This window comes from Mustela nivalis (genome assembly GCF_964662115.1).
Source record: "Mustela nivalis genome assembly, chromosome: X".
Lineage (NCBI taxonomy): Eukaryota > Metazoa > Chordata > Mammalia > Carnivora > Mustelidae > Mustela > Mustela nivalis.
This window is the reverse complement of record NC_139040.1, coordinates 106,087,970-106,106,494: the sequence shown is the minus strand read 5'-3', so window position 1 is coordinate 106,106,494 and position 18,525 is coordinate 106,087,970. Positions and strand designations below refer to the sequence as shown.

The following is an 18,525-nucleotide window of genomic DNA, read 5'->3' as shown; positions in this document are numbered from 1 at the left end:
GAGGACTTCTCCTTTGATGATAATTTGTTTCCTAATTTGCTTTACATTTTTCCCCTCTACTCATGCACATAAATCTACTATGTGGCAAATGATGTTGCAAAAGATGGGATCAGGAATCTTCAGGACAGAAGAAACAGAATGTTGAGCTATTGCAATCACCGCTAGACAGCCCACTGCTTCTTGTGGTAATTTTAGTGACACCGTAATATTCTCTATAACAAACTGTGCATCATAAACATTTTGTGATATAGAACATTTCAATAGGTAGCCACATTGGATTTTTCTTACATACTGGAGATTTCAAAATTATGAAATTATTGGTATAATTGGAAAGAAAAGCTGCAGACTGAAATATCTTTGCAATTTTAAGAATTGCAGACCTTAAGGTGGTTATTTGTATATGATTATCTTGGCTCCCAGAATGACTGAAAGGCACATCCAAGGTGAATGGCAAATTAAGATATGTGGAATTAGGGGATAAAGAAGAAGAAAATAAGAAAACCAAGCCAAATTCATCTTTAAACAGCCATGCTGAAAATTCTATTTGCCTGAATTAATTCATTTCTGCACGAATTCTCAATGATGTTTTCTACCTCCATTCATTTCCCATAAGAGTAAGGGGACAATCAAAATAGAAGAGAAAATCATCCCAACTCCCTCCCAATGAAATCTTGACAATGTCATGGGTGTGAATATCAAAGAGTGAGCAGTGAGAAATGTGATGTGAGAAAAAGACTGTCATGGTCAGCTATGACCAAGAATGAACTCTCCAAAGTCATTCTCAAACTTTGCCACATGTGAGAACACCAGGGAGAATTTCCAATAATTCTGACAACTGAGCGCTCCCCTCCCCCCAGAGACTCTGACATGATTGGTGTGGGGCACACCCTGGGAACTTTGGTTTTTCTTCCAGATCATAGGGACTAAAACTAAATCTGTGTTTCAGTATGTTCTGCAGGACACTTAAGGAGTAGATAACTATATTCATGCTATGTGTTGTTCTGCAGTTATATAATTTGATTTTATACTATAAAACTGTTCTTAAAGAAACACTCATTGGTTTTCATATTTTAATCATACTATTTTTAAAAGAGTTCTTGCGTTTTTGATTTCTGCACCTAGAAGGTAATTTTCTCTATCTAGAAGAGTTCCTCCCATTTGCTTTATTCTAGGTGAATCAGTAAGATGTTATCTTAATTTTGTATTTTAATAAAAATCTCGCTTTATATGGCCTGGCATTGGGCAGTTGATGTTGTGGTCGTACGATCTTACATTTCCTTACGAGCTCATACTACTAAATAAAATAGCAAATATGTTTAATCTGATTTAGAATCAGAAGGCCCAGTTCTGTAATCATAACAGAGAACGAATCAGTGAACATGCTGAGGCAGTGGGGAGCTCATTTCTGCCCTATTTACAAAAGGCAAATGGAAAGCAAGGAACAATCTTCATCTATGTCTACTTTTATAAATAATAAGAGCATACCTGTTGGAAAGCTACACACATTGTGTATATGTTTGTAATACTGAGAATTTGTTATTCCTGAGAATCTCAGTCTTAAAGGCAGAAAAAGAAAGCTCTAGTAACAGATTTAAATTTAGAAGCAAAACTCTGAGTGCACCACACGGTGGAGTCAGACATCCACAAATCTATGGGGCCAGTGTGTGACAGGAAATCTGAGCACATTATTTAAGATGACCAAATATGGTAATGGCATTTGCTTTGTTTGTCTGGCTTCTCAGTGATATACTAAGACAAACACTCTATTTCTGAAAAGGTAAAGCTAAGTCCATCTAATCTTTTAATTAACAGTGAACCTTGATGGAAATTTAAAGAAGCAAGTTGTTTTGTTTTAGTACAAACCATGAAAGTTATCCCCTATGATATACACTTTAAAAATGTCATTTTGGTGGCACGCTTAAGGGCTTCTTTGTCTGACAAATTTGGCTTATGTTCTTACTTCACCAACAACCTCTTTAGTCTCTACTTGTTTCTTTTGAGAGAGATTCAAATTGAGCTTCAGGAAATGTAATCCTTGAAGCAAATCTGAGTACCTGATAACTCTGTTCCAGAAAACAATTCACTTGCTGTCATCTTAAAAAATAAAATCTTGGGGAAGAATGTTTCAATAGCTTTTGGGTGACCTGCATTTTCCAGTATTATATATTACCAGCTGGGGAATTCAAAGTTAAGAATTATCTTGAAAATGCAGGTGCAACAAGAAATGCACGTAAAATGGATTTGAGCTTGTTAGTGCTCTAAAGTTCTTTTTTCAAGTAGATTTTAAATGTCTTAATTGACTTGTGTACTGTTATTTACAAGCATTTTGAACTGTTGTAATTAAAAACATTTTTACTGGAGCTTTTTGACAAAACCAAACAAAACACTTTATATTATGGTATTAAAAACTAGTATGTTGTATTCTTGTTTATGGAATCCTGTATTCCTAAACAAATTACTTTTTTCCCTAAAAGTTCCTGTTTGTTTCTAAGACAATAGTAACTATTGCCTATCTCATATTTTCATATTGCTACTCATACATTTATTCTGTGATCCTTAAAAATCTATATATTTTATAGTACAAATGTCCAATTTTAATATTTAATATTTATACTGTTCCAAGTTTCCCTTAATTATATTCAGAAACTTATGAGCAGTCTTTAATCAAACATTCTGCCAAGTTTATGTCACTGAATTAAAAAAAGAAACAATTCTACTCTGCCTTTAGTTTATAATCATGAAGCTCTTCTCAACACAATTATAATTTCCCCTTCCTGTCATGCATTTTTATAAAGCCTGCCTATAAAGTTTTCTGCGTGACTCAAATTGGGACAGTCTTAGAAAGAGTTAAGGGTTGAGCACTGGACTAATGTAAGCTTGAAGAAGTGCGTATACCAGGGAGCTTAAAATCCTCGACAGTATTTGCGATCATCTCCCATTTAGGATTTACACTTGTCCCACTGAAAAACTATCATAACATCAATGCTATCACCAGGATTCCCATGAACTACACTTTCTTTATCCCCTATTGCAATGGTCAGTGAGGAAACCCTGTGCCCTGGACTTTGTAAGCCTATCAAAACCACCTGTACCTAGCTCCGTGTTCTCAGGGACTTTCCTGGTCAAACTTTGACAATATGGTAAACTACCTCATGCTACTGTGTCCAATGGTGCTCTGGGCACCAATTTAACTATGATTCAGTGCACTATAATTGCACTGCAACCACTTAATCCAAAAATTCATTTTAAAATAAAAACATTCAGGCATCTCCATCAATTAGTGATAAGAGGGTCCTTGGGATGGGTATATAACCTTCTAATGCCCCTCACATCCTAGTATTCTGCTCTGAGTTATTCATGGTTACCGGGTACCTAATTTGGACCTATTATTTGAAAAGTAGTTTTATTACCTTACTTTCAGAAAATCCCAAAGATACTGAAACAAATAATAGCAATGATACTTTACATATATTTAAAGTTTTTATAAATAGAACTATAGCATTATAAAAAATACTTCCCAAAGTGAGAGGTAATTTAGATATAGCCTCAATTTATTCAGTATAAAATCAACTTAGATTTATTTTCATTAGTATTTTAACTCTCATTCTTGAAAAACTGGTTTAACACATTTCTTAATTTGGATTGAACACAGCGTGAGTACATGTGAGTACATGTGGTATGACTATTTGTAATAAATGCAAATTTACATCTCAGTTTGCTATCAACTACTTACCACACATGACATGTAGAACAATATAGGGATCATAAGACTTAAAATTCCAAAATAACAAATATAAGCTGATAATAAAATCCTTGAGCCTGCCTTTTTAATGGCACCCTACAAATTCTTTCTTCACAATTTACCTTCTTAAGGTTTCCCTCTAGCTTAAGTATAGTTTGAAAATACTGATTAACAGCAGACTTCCAAATGCAATTTCCCTGCCTTGTAAGTGTCTCTATTTCAAATTCCTCCATTACATACTTTGAGATATAAATCTTAGAGTACTAACCTAGAGCTCTTTTTCCCTCTTACTTCCAAACAGTCAAATTAGTTAATCAGATAATCCTCTGTACAACTAGTTCAATAAATTTTAACTTAGAAATTCAGAAATGTCCTGTTCCAATAACACAGCAAGTAATGGTATCTCATTCTCAGTCTACTTGCCTGGGCTTCTTGAGGCATCTGAGCTGCGTCCACTTTGTCAGCAATATAAGCGGCCAACTGCTTGTCAATGGAGGAGAGGGACTCCTGAATTAAGTGCAAGGATTTTTCAATCTCCTGGGCCGACTGGATACTCTGCTCTAGCAACTTTTGCCTCCTCACGGCCTAAAGAAAAGAAGGAAGAAGGAAGCGATTCAATGTTTACTCGCCATAGTTTTTCTGCAATCCTGCTGCAAAGTAAAGGAAGATTCTACACTGCCACAATCACCTTTTTGTAAGATAGATTTCGTAGCTTCCTGCCGCTCATTCAGCTCTGCTTAAAAAAACAAAAATAAGAATAAGAAATAAGAATTAGCACACAGAACTACAGGATCTGGAATCCCTGCAGGAAAAAAACTACAGAATTATGTATATCAAGGAAAGAGGCTGGGAAAAAACAAAACAAAACAAAACAAAACGTAGTGAAATCATCTCAGTCGTTGCAATCTGTCGTTCTCAGGCCGAATGTTCCTCCTGATCTCATTATATAGTTCAAGAGATTTGGTTTACTTAGAATAGGGTCATCGTCATCACAATCCAATTCAAGATGGATAATCCACTTCTACCAGTGAGACACATACACAATCTGTTCAGAATCAGCTCCTTTCAAAAAGAAATTTTCAGATAACCATCTGGTTATGGATTTATTCTAAATACGATTTCTTCCCGCTTTGCATGGGCTTTTTTCCCCGTTTTCTCCCACAATTTGGAATGTGGAAATAACTGGCACAATTGGATCTGTGTTACTGCTGAAGTGGAACAAATAATAAGTAATCCTAATATAGCTGCAATTATCTTGATTGTTACTATAGGTATGATTAGGGTAATGTAACACTTTCCAAATATAAATAGCATGCTGAGCAGACTGCACAGTTTCCCTTCAAGGATCTGTTCACCTTTAGAAGAATAGTTCTACAAGCAAGGACTGGGACAAGCGACTTACTGAGAATTCCGTAAGTTATGCATCACAGCAAGTATTTTTCTTTATTATATGATATGTAGACATGATTATCTGGTATGAGAGAACTATCCTTTGCAAAGACCATGAGCAGCATTTCAAAAATGACCCTGCTTGTGAGGGTCATATCCACGGTTCTCACATCTGTAGGCTCTACAACTGAAGCTAACATAACGCTGTATGACGACTCTCTTTCAATAAAAAAATATTTTAAAAAATTTAAAAAAGAATATATAGTGGGCTCTTTAGCTTAAAATGTATTAGAAATGCCATTATTCTTTAATGAAGCCAAGTTGGAACACAGCATTACTCAACTATGACTAAAGCTAAAAGAGATGCAAGTCTTGCACTACAAAATGAGTGGGAGGGCATTCTTAGTATTTCTACCTGGACTGTAAATCTTCCTCTGGATTTTGCCTTAGGTTTTTCTTTCTTTTCATTCCACCCACACCTCCAAGTTCAGTTAGCTCTTTTTCCCTCACAACGCACAACTTTGTGCCTCTGGTCCAGATTTCTGCCTCGATCTCCATAAGTGCATATATATCGCCCTACTTGACAATTCTACTTGGACATCCACAGCAACCAAAACAATAGCATGACCAAATATGGACACATTTGGGGCCCCCTTCTCATCTACTTTCCATTTCCCCAACTTGCTTTTGCTCCTGCTCTGTTTTTTGTTGTTTCCCACCTCCCCCTATTTCAGTGACTGGCAATTATTCACTGCCTTTATTAGGCATGATTCTGAATATTTCTTCTTCCTCTATCATGTCCTTCATCATTTTGTGTTAAACCAGGCAAGCAATTCCCAATCCTTTCTTCTACCTCCTAATATTTCTTGATTCTGTCCTCTTCTCCCCCCATCTACTGTCATTACTTGGGGCAATTGCCAGCCCTTGCCTCAAATACAGTACAGGTTCTTGGCTGGTATCCTACCCTATCATTACCCATCTGCAACAGAGCTATAGTGTGTTCTTTCTAAAATGAAATGATGGCTACCTGCTTAAATTCCTGTAGTGAGTATTTTTTTCCTGAGGATAGATGAAATTCTCTTTTATATGACTTTAAAATTCCTTCATAGTCCCTGCTACACATAGTCCTTGCTCAAGCTACTGAGAAATTTTATTTTTCATTCCCCAGTATACACTACGTCCCTCTTGATACTTGGCCTTAAACATGCTACTCCTTTTTCCTCGAGCAATTCTACCCCAACTTCCTTTAATTGGCTAGTTTACATTTATCCTTTAGCTCTTACCTTAGAAATGTCGATATCTTTCTCACCAGGTGGCTGTTCCTGACACCCTATGTTCTCTCTTGTACTTTGTATTTCTGGCTCACTACGTATCACACCATATTGCAATTTCCCATTATTTTTTTTCCTCTATTTCAGACTTTAAGTGCCAATGACATTAGAGACTATGGATGTGTTGTTCATTGCTCAATACCAGATCCTAGAAAAAGAGACCAATACTTTTCTTCATGACTGAATGAATGATGTAACAAAGCTTTTTAGTGAGGAAAACAGAGTAGCACTCAAGAAGTCAGAAAATTGGATTCAGAAAAGAAACTGGGAAAAAGGTCATCATCACTCAGATACATCCTTTGGAGTAAAGTCTTCCCTACTTGGGCTTTTTTTTTTTTAATTTCAGTGTTTTTGTTTTATTTTGGTGTGTTGTGTATGTCTGCTTGGAATTAAAAGTATCAGAATAGGGAAAAAACTAAAAAAATAAAAGTATCAGAATAGGATGGAACATTACTTACAGGAAACTTTAGTCTACTTCTAGTAAAATACTCGATTCAAATCAGTGACCAAGACCTTGGCCTGTAATCTAATTCATATATGGTTTCCCCTTTCTTCAGTCAAAACTTCAATGAGAAGTTACATCATATCATAATTCTGTTAACAGTGCTTATGACTATAATCAGAATTGTCTGTATTGTACAAGAGAATGTCTGTAGCCTAGCCAGACTTTCTCCAGAAAAATGGATCCCTAATGATAAAATTTCACCATTGTGACAGGTGGCTGGAGAAACCTTCCAATCACAGCATGTAGTAACTGCCTACTCAGGCATTGTTTAAATCTGGTCCTTTATCTGTCTAAAGGCAAAAACAGCCTACTCTTCCTGTGTGCACCTGTAGAATTTTAATATAATTGAATAGGAAATAATACGGCATAATGTTAAACCACATATTTAGTCTCAAAATTATACTTAGAAATCTAAACTTTTCTATTCACGAGACTCAATGGATTCAAAGAAATGAAATGACCTAAGAGTTGATGTCAGAGTTGACCTCAGGTAGGCTGGTTTTTTGTTTGGCCTGGCAGTCAATAAGAAAGACCAATACATGGATTTTTTTTTTTTTTTTAATCTCAGGGAGTGAAAAGACCTGATGTCAATCTTAGCTTGCAAAACTCTTTGAACTAATCATGATATAAGCTGTCTTCTATTTCTAAACATCTTGTTAGGCAAATCCTGATGGGGGGCCAGGCCTGTGGGTTTTGTAGGACCCTCTGTCCACTTGACCTGTGCTATCTCACTGAACAGAGTTGGTAGGCAGTCCTAACTCAGACTCGGATTTTCATTGCTGGTCCAGATTACAGTTTAACTCTTATTTTAAAATGCTATACCATGTATTCAGCTAACTCTTTTATCAGTAAGATGAATCATAGAACTAGACAAAAAAAAGCAAATATGAGGAGAGTTACAACAATATTGAGAGGTTGGCCACCAATAACAAAAATACAAAAGTAAAAAGGGAAATCCTAATAATGGCTACAAAGGAAAAAGCATAATGAAAAAAATTTTATTATGGTTTTCAGAAAAATTCAAGGAAAACAAAGTTAAAATAATCAACATATATGGAAATTTATTATTAGTTCCTCAAAGTATTCTAGAGTATAAAATCAGAAACTGAATGATTTTTGTTAGCAATGGATAGTTGTCTTTACAGCAAATTACTTGTTTTTCACATTTCTATTTTTTTAAAAATAATAACCTTTGTGCCCCAATATTACAAACACTTAAACCAGAGAACATATGGCTAAGAAACTGGAAGAATGAATTTTTCATTCTGGTAAATAAATTTCTGATGTGAGGGCACCTGGGTGGCTCAGTGGGTTAAGCCACTGTCTTTGGCTCAGGTCATGATCTCAGGGTCCTGGGATCGAGTCCCGCATCAGGCTCTCTGTCGAGTCCCGCATCGGGCTCTCTGCTCAGCAGGGAGCCTGCTTCCCTCTCTCTCTCTGCCTGCCTCTTTGTCTACTTGTGATCTCTCTGTCAAATAAATAAATAAAATCTTTAAAAAATAATAAATTTCTCATGTGAAATAACAAGTGGGAATTTAAACCAAAATAAATGTATTTAAATATTAATGAGGCTTAAAAATAGAAAAAAAGAACATTACACATGTTATCCCAATAACTTTTTACAAATTATCATTCATTAAGAGAGTTATATGTCCTTGCTATACTTATTAAAGGCTCTATAAAATACAATCATTTTTACTTCATTTAATACTAGGTAAGATCATGATTGCAAGTGAGTCAGGAATGTGGGTGATTTCATTGTTAAAATAGGACCCTCTGAGACAATTATTAGAAATATACATTTCCCTTATAGTTAACCTTCTTAGCCAACAGCAAATACTTATTAAGCACAAAATATTTTGCAGAATTGAATTATACATATATAGTATAGTCTATATTGATAGAATTCATATAGATGTGTGTATGTGTATCTATATATGCTAAAATAGAAAAACCTGAGGAGTTTTATTCCCTATACAGCATGAGTTAGTTTGAAGCCACAAAAATAATTTTCTTCAGGTATCTGGGGGATGTAGGGCTGAGAATGGGAGAGATTTTTGTCATCATTTTGTTTCTTCTTTTAGTCTTATTTTTTAAAAGATTTTATTTATTTATTTACTTGACAGAGATCACAAGTAGGCAGAGAGGCAGGCAGAGAGACACAGGGTTAAGAAGGCTCCCTGCCGAGCAGATAGCCTGATGCCAGGCTCTATCCCAGGACCCTGAGATCATGACCTGAGCCAAAGGCACAGGCTTAACCCACTGAGCCACCCAGGCACCCCTTGTTTCTTCTTTTGGAAGTGTGTGTGTGATTGTTTTACTTTATTTGCTTTTGCTTTCTGGAAAAACCTGGGGAAAGACTTCTGATGCCTGGATCTAATTGTGGAGGAGGATCTCATCAGGATGCCCTTTGCTGTAGAGTCCCTTGTGAAGGGCTCTAAGAGTGATATGAGTCTTGCAGAATGTAAAGCATGAATGTGCAAAAGATGCACTTTAATGTCTTAGTATCTTTACAAACTTTTTTTTAATCCAACTATGTGATAAATATTCCTTGGTTGCTTACTATGTGCCAGGCCAAGGGAGCTCTCGGTTTTGCTTTGTAAATTGCATAAAAGATCCAGGCTTAACATTGTAAAATTGCCCTTTCATTAGCCCGAGCATTAAAAAAAAAAAGGGGCTTCTTATTAGTGGGCTGAGATTTTAAGAGACACTTGGCTTTTCAGAAGTCTGGACTATGGATTTTCTCAGTAATTGCAGATTCTTGCCCAGTCTCCTGCAATTTATGGTAACAAACACAGACACAAACAAAAATATTCAGGCTCTGTGATAAGGAATTATCTAGGGAGTCTCTAAATTGTGTTCATTAAAATTTCTAGGACAAAGGAAATGTCAGTTCATTTAAAAAAGGGGATATGGCTTATGATCACCTTGTAGTGAAATAATTATTTATTTATTATTTATAAATATTTGTCATTGATACCAGACATGTAAAATAGTTTGACTTTCATCATTGTCTTAGCTTCTTTTCCCTAAGCAATGAAATAGGGTAACCATTGTTCAATTAGGCTTCATTTCTTTGAGTGATTTTAGTAGTAGAAGATGAACTCAAGAAAACTATTTCTCAAATTTGGATGCAAATAAAGTAGTTACAAATTTTTGCAGTTTCTGCTTGGGGGAGAGCATGAATTGGCCCCACTTTGAATACCACTACCTTGCACAAAATAGAACAATAACAAGGTAAGCACTGTTCTCACGGGCAGTGCGTGAAGGGTGGGAGTCCTGTAAGACATGTGCTAAAACCAAATCCTACTCTTGTGGCTCTTGAGAAATTAACATGGAGACCAAAGAGAACCTGCTAATCTGCATTATTTAACAGCCCCACCTCACTGTGCACACAGACTGCCCTTCACCAAAAAGTTCTATTTTTCTAGAGTCTCAATTTCAGTGGGCCAGTAAATTAATGCAACTACTTCCTTTTGGCTTACCTTTGTCAACTATCGAGAGGTTATAATTTGTTCAATTACTAAACAAAAGTACTCATTTTGACTCAATTATTTTGGTGAATTATTTGAGAGCATTTTTTTATTGAAGTACAGTTGACACACTATGTTACTTTAGTTTCAGGGGTACAACAAAGTGATTCGACAAGTCTGTACTTACGTTATGCTATTTTCCCCCCAAGTGTAGCTACCATCTGCTACCACACAACGCTACTATAATACCATTGGCTATATTTCCTATGCTGTACCTTCTGTTCCCATGACGTATTTATGGCACAACTGAAAGCCTGTATCTCCCTTGTCCTTTCACCCATTTTGATTAGCTGTTTCCTCCTAACTCTTATGTGACTCATAAGCTATTCTTAGTCTTGAACTGAAAACACTGACTCCTAAGTTCCTCTCATTCTAAGAGATGGAAATAATAAGCCTTTTCTAAAAACTTTACTGATGGTGGGAAATCTGGCTCTTCCTTCATTACTCCACCAAGCTTGCTTACTCTAAAACTCCATGAAGAGTTTGAAAAGAATCACAATCAGGCTGAATCCATGGCCAGTGTGATGGCATCTTCCATTTACTTATCAGTGAGGAATGAAAAGTGGTACTTCAATCTTTCTGCCCCACGCAAGGGAAGGAAGTTCCAACACTATCACTTGTAGAGTCTGGGAGTTCTAAGTAGATAGGGGTGGCATCTAATTACAAACTTGGACTCTGCTTATGCAGTTGAATGTTCTATTTGCTTTCTATGCCTACCAAAGTATAATAAAAGAAATTGGAAACGATGGCAGAGCAAAGAAAGAGAGTAGCCTGTAGTTCCTAAAGCTTGGTGTAGCATTTCCATAGGTCAAGCAGACACTGAAAAAGGCAGCCATGTCTGAGTTGTCTAGCACAAACTCTGCTAGGAGCAAGAGTACTCCATGATGAAGAGGCCTGAAGATATTGTCACTGGGCATGTTTCCCTTGTTAGAGAATTTGGAAGACAGAGAGCTTTTAAAAGACCACTTAAAGAGCCTACACTTAGACCCTCCAAAAAGTCAATGCTTGTTTCCTTGTTATATAAAATACACGAACACCCTGAAGAAGCTAGTTAATAGGAGACATGTGCGAGTTTCCTTCATTCCTACATCTCAGGCCAATGGTAAACAATAGGACCCAGAAGCGGTAAGGAAAAGTGATAGTGGTATAGAGGAAACTGGTCACTCTCCCCTTTTATTGCAGATCACTTACACCATCGTTTAAGTTCGACAGTAGAATAGTAGGCTGAATAGGAGATTGAAATTTTTGTTTGTTTGTTTTGTTTTGTTTTAATTTATTTTCAGCATAACAGTATTCCTTATTTTTGCACCACACCCAGTGCTCCATGCAATCCGTGCCCTCTCTAAGATTTTATTTATTTGACAGAGAGAGAGATCACAAGTAGGCAGAGAGGCAGGTAGAGATGGTGGGGAGCAGCCTCCCTGCTGAACAGAGAGCCCAATGCAGGGCTTGATCCCAGGACCCTGAGATCATGACCTGAGCTAAAGGCAGAAGCTTAACATACTGAGCCACCCAGGTGCCCAGGAGATTGAAATTTTAAGCTGCCTTTAACTTTTTAATTTCACAGAGCCTGGGAAAAAATGGGATCTATTCAGGATGCCAGTAAGAAAGAGGAAACAACCATCAGTTTGAAGCAAAATATTTCATGTTTCTGTCCTACTTGGTTCAAACTATACAGCAAACTACTGTCATGGTCAATGAATTCAGAGCTTGATAAACTGAGTAGAGGCAAAGAAGAAAATACAGATATGAGGAACAGTTGCAATGTGGCCCAGGGAAAGGTAGGAAATGGTTTCTGGTAGATGTGAAGAGATAGATCATGAAGGATCTAGGGACTATCTTTGAAACACTGAGAATTATGGTAGCATGGCATGATTAGAAGGCTTATAAAGATGCAGCAATGCCATTGGCTTATACAACAGCCAGCAGATTGCACATTTTATATCTATCTAGCAAGGTTCTAAGTATGGACTATTGTTGCTATCAAATGAAACACTTTCCCAACTGATGTATAATTTCAGTGAATTGCCTGTTAAACGTTCTGAAGGATAATTTGAAGGTCTTTAAGGAGATATGGCAAGGCATGAAAATGTCAGGAATTATTTAAGGAGCACAAGGAATGTTCCATTTGTCTCAAAACCACTTTCTCTCAACTTTTAGTTGTTTAGAACTGACAGGAGAACATTCTTAAGGAAAGTTAAATTTGAGGAACACCTTGGACCTCACTACAGACTCAGACTTATTTAGGGTTGATGAGGAAAAAAAAATTTCATGATTTAGTATGGTGAAAGGAAAATAATAGATCCTTACAGAGTTGCATATAACATTTCTAGATGGCTAGGTATGCTTTCAGCAGACTGAGGAAATGCTTTTCAAAAGGAATCATGGAGATTTTAAAAATAAAAGGAGGAAAATGGAGATTTAAAAAATAAAGCAGAATGGGGAGAAGATAATTTATAGCAGGAAGGACAACTTACAGGAACTCACTGCCTCAGCAGCCATCAAAAGCTTCACTTTGTTGCCTATTTTGTTTCTTTTCAAATCAGTCCTACTTTTTCCTAAAGAAAGAATTGACCTGCATGGTCAACCATCAGTAGAGTTCAGTGTTCTTGGACAAGAAATACCAAAAAAAGAAAAAAAAACCAGCCCCAAATCAAAAACTGTGTTGATTTAAGCCACTCTAGATATAATTCTTGTGGGGAATTCTGGCAAAATTAGCTTTTGTGGCATGTTTGCTAGCATACATGATAGACTACAAATAATTACAATAATTACACAAGTGTTTGTATATTCTTTAAATATAAAGGAATGTTGCTTCATTTACAAGGGTTATCTGGATTTGTTTTTGTTAAGGTTACTTGGTTTAAAACCACAGGACAGAAAAATCCAAAAACCACGTGCATGGAGCGGTCTATGATTTCCTTTACAGGAAAAGACTATAAATGTTAAATCCACTGGGGTCATGTTTAGTTGGAACTTCATCTGTTTCAGATCTCTGCAGATCATTGAAGTTTTTCTGTGACCTCTGAAGGAAGCACATTCAAAAGCAACGTTTGGGAATCACTTTATCAATGGAACTTGACATCAGATAGCCATCATTTTCAAGTAAAGCATTGACAGAATGGTCAGTGAGCTGTACAGTAATATATCTTAGACATTTCTGGATTTTTGCTGCATCAATTCATCTTCATGGTTAGACAAATGAAACTGGTCTTCCGCTCTGACCGTAGCAAACCAATGCATTATTTCAGCTTTGGAAAGGAAGTGCTGGAAGTATAATACGGTAAATCTGAAAGGCATCTACAGAGTTCATCTTCTCCCAGTATTCTCAAGGTAACTTCAGAGACTGCCTGGTCAGTAAAACTTCTCTGGTGTAATGGCAAGGTGCTCTCTGTTCACACATGTGCTCATAATATGAAACTCTAAATTTAGGCAATTAATAATTTATTAATATTATAAATAATTAAAGCCTCATGGACTATTGTGCTTGATACAGAAGAGTGAGACAGAACTGGAGTCTAGGGATAAATTGGGTTAGGATTGAGACCACACACATATAAGTAACACACAGAGTCTAGGTAAGAGTAAAAATCCAAATCTTGGGGTAAGATCAAATTGTAGAATGAAGCAATAAGTAGAGGTCAGAAACACAGGTTAGAATGTAGCTAGTGAGAAACTCAGTTGATTTCTGACAATTGCTTCTATTATCCCAGAAAACCAAAGATGCAGTGACTTTTCCACAATTCAAGTATAGGCAGAGAAAAGGCAAGGTTCCACAATTAAAACAAAAACAAAAACAAAAACAAAAACAAAAAAACATAGCTGATGCTTCCAAGCTGAGATATTCAGGTCATCACACAAGTAAAGGCCTCTAGAGAGGTAGAATCCAGTGAGACCAACTGTAGATAGACTGGTAGCTGTGTCAACTTGTCATTGAATGACATGCCATTTGGTGCTCCTTAGATAAGGGCAGTAATCTCCTGCCAACACATCAATGTGACAGAGGTCTCAGAGTGGAAGACCTTTTGGTGCTAGTCAATTTCTCCACTTGGGAATTCAGACCCTCAGGATACTGAGTAGACATGGGGTTTCTGGCTTCCTAGACTTGAGATGATGTGTGAGAAGCACATCTGTCATACTACCCTTTACAGACCAGTTAAGGATGGCCAGAAGGACTGCCTATAAAACAGATTTTGGTCTTCAGTCAGGTAGTCTCAAATGTGGTCCCAATAACCTGAAATGGTTCTTTCCTGATGTACATTAGACATCTATGAAGGATTCCTTTTACTGTAATGGAGGCCCATAATGGTCTTAGGTTAATGTTCAGGTTCTCTTGAAATAAAATGCTCTAGACTCTGTTGACCTGTACAGTCAATCATCAGTAGAGTTCAATTTTAGTCAGGCTGCTGACTAGAAGTAGTATCTAAGAAAATGGAAGATTTCTCTCCTGGGATGATCCTTTTTCATCCTCTCCATATGCATGATGATTAGTAATATTTATTTATCACAAATACTCCAGATGATCACCATGGTTCTGAAGAAGGTGAAGTGCAAGACAGAGTGTGTTTAGGCCTTCTTGTCACCCCACTTGTCCACACCACACTGAAAAATACCTCAGATCTAGCTGAGTAGCTGTGCTGCGTGCTATTTTGTCCTCAGGTTATTACCAGGCTTTCAGATTTGTTGTTCTCCATGTAGCTAAGATAGACAAGACTACATTTGTAGCAAGGAATTACTGCCAGGGTCTTTGGCTCTGATAGGATTCATTTGGCTGGGATGTGCACCTTGAACAGCAGGAATAAGAGGCAGTGAACAGCTGCTTTTCCTTTTGCTTGCCAAATATGCTGTGCAATTCCCGAGCAATATGCTGGGAGTACAGAAAGAAGACTCATGTGTGTGGATGTAAGCACGGGGAACAGATAAACACTGGCAGAGAGTTGCATTGTACTCGATTCTTTGTTAGACACCAGGGTCATCTGTCACTGAATGCTCTTGTGAGATATTAAGCTGACTGAAAGAGACATAAACTGTTTTCCAACATCCTCTTACCTCTACCTCCTCTCCCCAGTGGCACCTTACCATCATCTAGACATGAAACCCATTGTGTTGGGGCTGTATTAAGTGAGAACGGAGCAACCAGGCATCAGGTGGTAGGCACTCACTTGTAGAACTCTTGCATTTGCCACAAGTTAGATATTGCTAAAGATTAAGTTACATACAATATTTATCACAGCCAGGAAGAACTTTGTAGTGTCTTCCAAACTGGTCTCACGGGGAATGTCTGTTCCATCTAGACTTTGGTCTAGGCAGAAGAGAAGTGTGGCATATAGGGGAAAAGAGCAATGCACTTTCCATGCCATCACCAGTTTGCTGTGGCATCCTAGAAAGCAGTCATTCTACTCCAGGGAAATGTAGACTTGAAAGAGAACTAGTGTTTTCCCCTTTGTTTGTTTGTTAGTTTGTTTTTAAGATTCTATTTATTTGACGGTAGAGAGAGAGAGTGCACACACAAGTGGGGGGAGGGGTAGAGGAAGAGAGAGGAGCAGACTCCCCAATGAGCAGGGAGCCCCATACAGGGCTCCAGCCACCCTGGTGCCCTCTCTTTTCTCATTCTTGGTTTAATTGTTCAGGAGTTGAAAATGAGCTTCATCTCTGAAATAAAGAGATCACTCAGCTCTAATGAACAGCGGATGGAGATGAAAAAAATTAATGGTCCACATTAGGAATGAATCTGAGACATACAGCACCTTAGCAAAGGGGACTGCCTTAAACAATTCATGCTCAGATAAGAGTCAAGTCCAGAGTTCTCAAACCTAAATAATCATCACATTGTAGAGCAAATTTTCAAAATGCTGTTCCCAGTCTCAGTCAAATTCTACTGATTAGAAAATCAAAGGGCACAGGGAGGGACTATGCATAGATTAAAGTTCCTACACTATTCCATCTGTGTCATTTTGATGATTTGGCAAATTTGAAATGAATTATCAAGAATGATTTGTAAGAAATGATGCAATAAGAATTACATAATAATACTTAAATGCAATTAATTAGGGTCACAACAAAAAAGAACAAAGGACAGAGTACTATTAAATTAGCCCTTTCTCAATGCAAATAGGCAACTTCGTAAGGTAGAGGCAGTAAAGCAATTCTCCAACTTTATTGGATCCTTGAAGGAAACTTTCTGTTGAATATTTACTTTCCTATGACTTAAAAAACAGCTTGATGAAATTGAAAATACTTTTGTTTCTCACTCCATGCATGAATTGCCCTGAGATACCAGAATACATAGCAAAAAAAAATGTTCTTGAATGTCCCTCTCCCATTTCCTTCTTTAAAAAAAAAAAATGGACAAGTAATTTCAGGGAAGACTTGCCTGAATATTAAAGAACAGTTTTGATCATTCAAACCAAAAAGTCTGGGAGGTGGCTTGAAAAGAAAGTAGCTTTAAAAGAAGTGAGAGTGGTAAAAAGAAAATGGATGATCTAGATGGACCTACTTGAGAATAGTAATTTATTTTACAGCAATTAAATATTAGTTGTAAATTATAATGGGTCATAAGTGAAAACTATATGTAGGTTTCATTAAAAGAAATCAGAAACTGAGACAAAACATGAGAGACTCTTGGAAACAAACTGAGGCTTACAGAAAGAAAGGGGGTGGAGGGATGGGATAACTGGGTGAGGGACATTAAGGAGGGCACATGGGGTGATGAGCACTGGGTGTTATATGCAACTGATGAATTAATGAACACTACAACAAAAACTAATAACATACCATATGCTGGCTAACCAAACATAAAAACAGAAAATTTTCAGTTTTTATGAAAATGTTCATAGATAATAAAACTGAAAGAAAAACCTCTACTCAAAAATTCATTCCTAAAATGATAATTTACTAATCTATACTACTGATCTGGTTTTTATAATTGACTAATTTTTAGGCCTTCTCATCAGATTTTTTAAAGATTTTATTTATTTTTTTGACAGAGAGAAAGTGTGCAGAAGCACAAAGAGCAACAGACAGAGGGAGAAGGAGAAGAGGCTTCCCTCTGAGCAGAGAGTTCAACGACTGGCTCTATGCTAGGACCCTGGAATCATGACCTGAGCTGAAGGCAGATGCTTAATCAACTGAGCCACTCACTAACAGACTGAGCCACCCAAGCAACCCCATGTTTTTTAAGGTTTATGTATTTATTTGTTTGAGAGAGAGAGAGCACACAAACCAGCAGAGGGCGAGAGAGAGAAAGGCAGACTCCTCGCTAAGCATGGAGCCTAACGTGGGGTTCAATCTCACAACCCTGAGATCAGAATTGAGCAGAAATCAAGAGTCAGATGTTCAATTGACTGAGTAACCCAGCTCCCCAGATGTTTTTAATTTATACATTAACTCCTTCTTTTGATATTCCAACTTTAAAGCAAGGAGTTCAACCACCAAATCATAAGAAATTTAAGGGTGAAATATCCTTAAATGTATATATTCATATTCCTTCATAAATATTTTAATGCTCTCCCAAAGCAAAAATAATTTACTTAGAGTATATAATAATTAAATATTAATTAGGTAGTAAAATAGAATGCATGTATTAGTGTCTGTGTATATGTATATATACATATATTGACACATGCATGTATATATATACAGAAATATAAATTCACATATATATAAATATATATGCAAACATATATATGTATATGTGTGTTGATATGTCCCTTTGTCTCTTTATCCAAAAAAGCTAATCTGTTATAGTTGGATGCATAGAGACAAAATATTTTTGACTACTATCTTGTAAAGCATTTCAGAAATGCCAAGGCAAATAGTCAAGAAAACACTATTTATTGGAGTAGGGTAAATTATATTTAAAGATAACAGAATTACTACTTACAAAAACAATAAATAATTACATCTTCATGATTTATAGTGATTAAAATAAGAATGAAACATAATTGCATCAACCTCATCAACCTTTGCTCTTGTGAAGGTTACATAATATTTCAGTTCCTGTGTTCATAAAATAGGGCAATTAAA

General features: G+C 36.6%; 1 protein-coding gene across 1 annotated transcript in view; it reads right to left on the bottom strand.

The window, feature by feature from the left end:
* Nucleotides 1-18,525, bottom strand: part of DMD (dystrophin) — a 2,004,585-nt gene that overhangs the window by 1,183,384 nt on the left and 802,676 nt on the right. Inside the window, exon 30 of the mRNA XM_082716529.1 lies at nucleotides 4,166-4,327. Within this exon, the coding sequence (XP_082572655.1) occupies nucleotides 4,166-4,327 (162 nt within the window). The remainder of the gene's footprint in view (nucleotides 1-4,165; nucleotides 4,328-18,525) is intronic.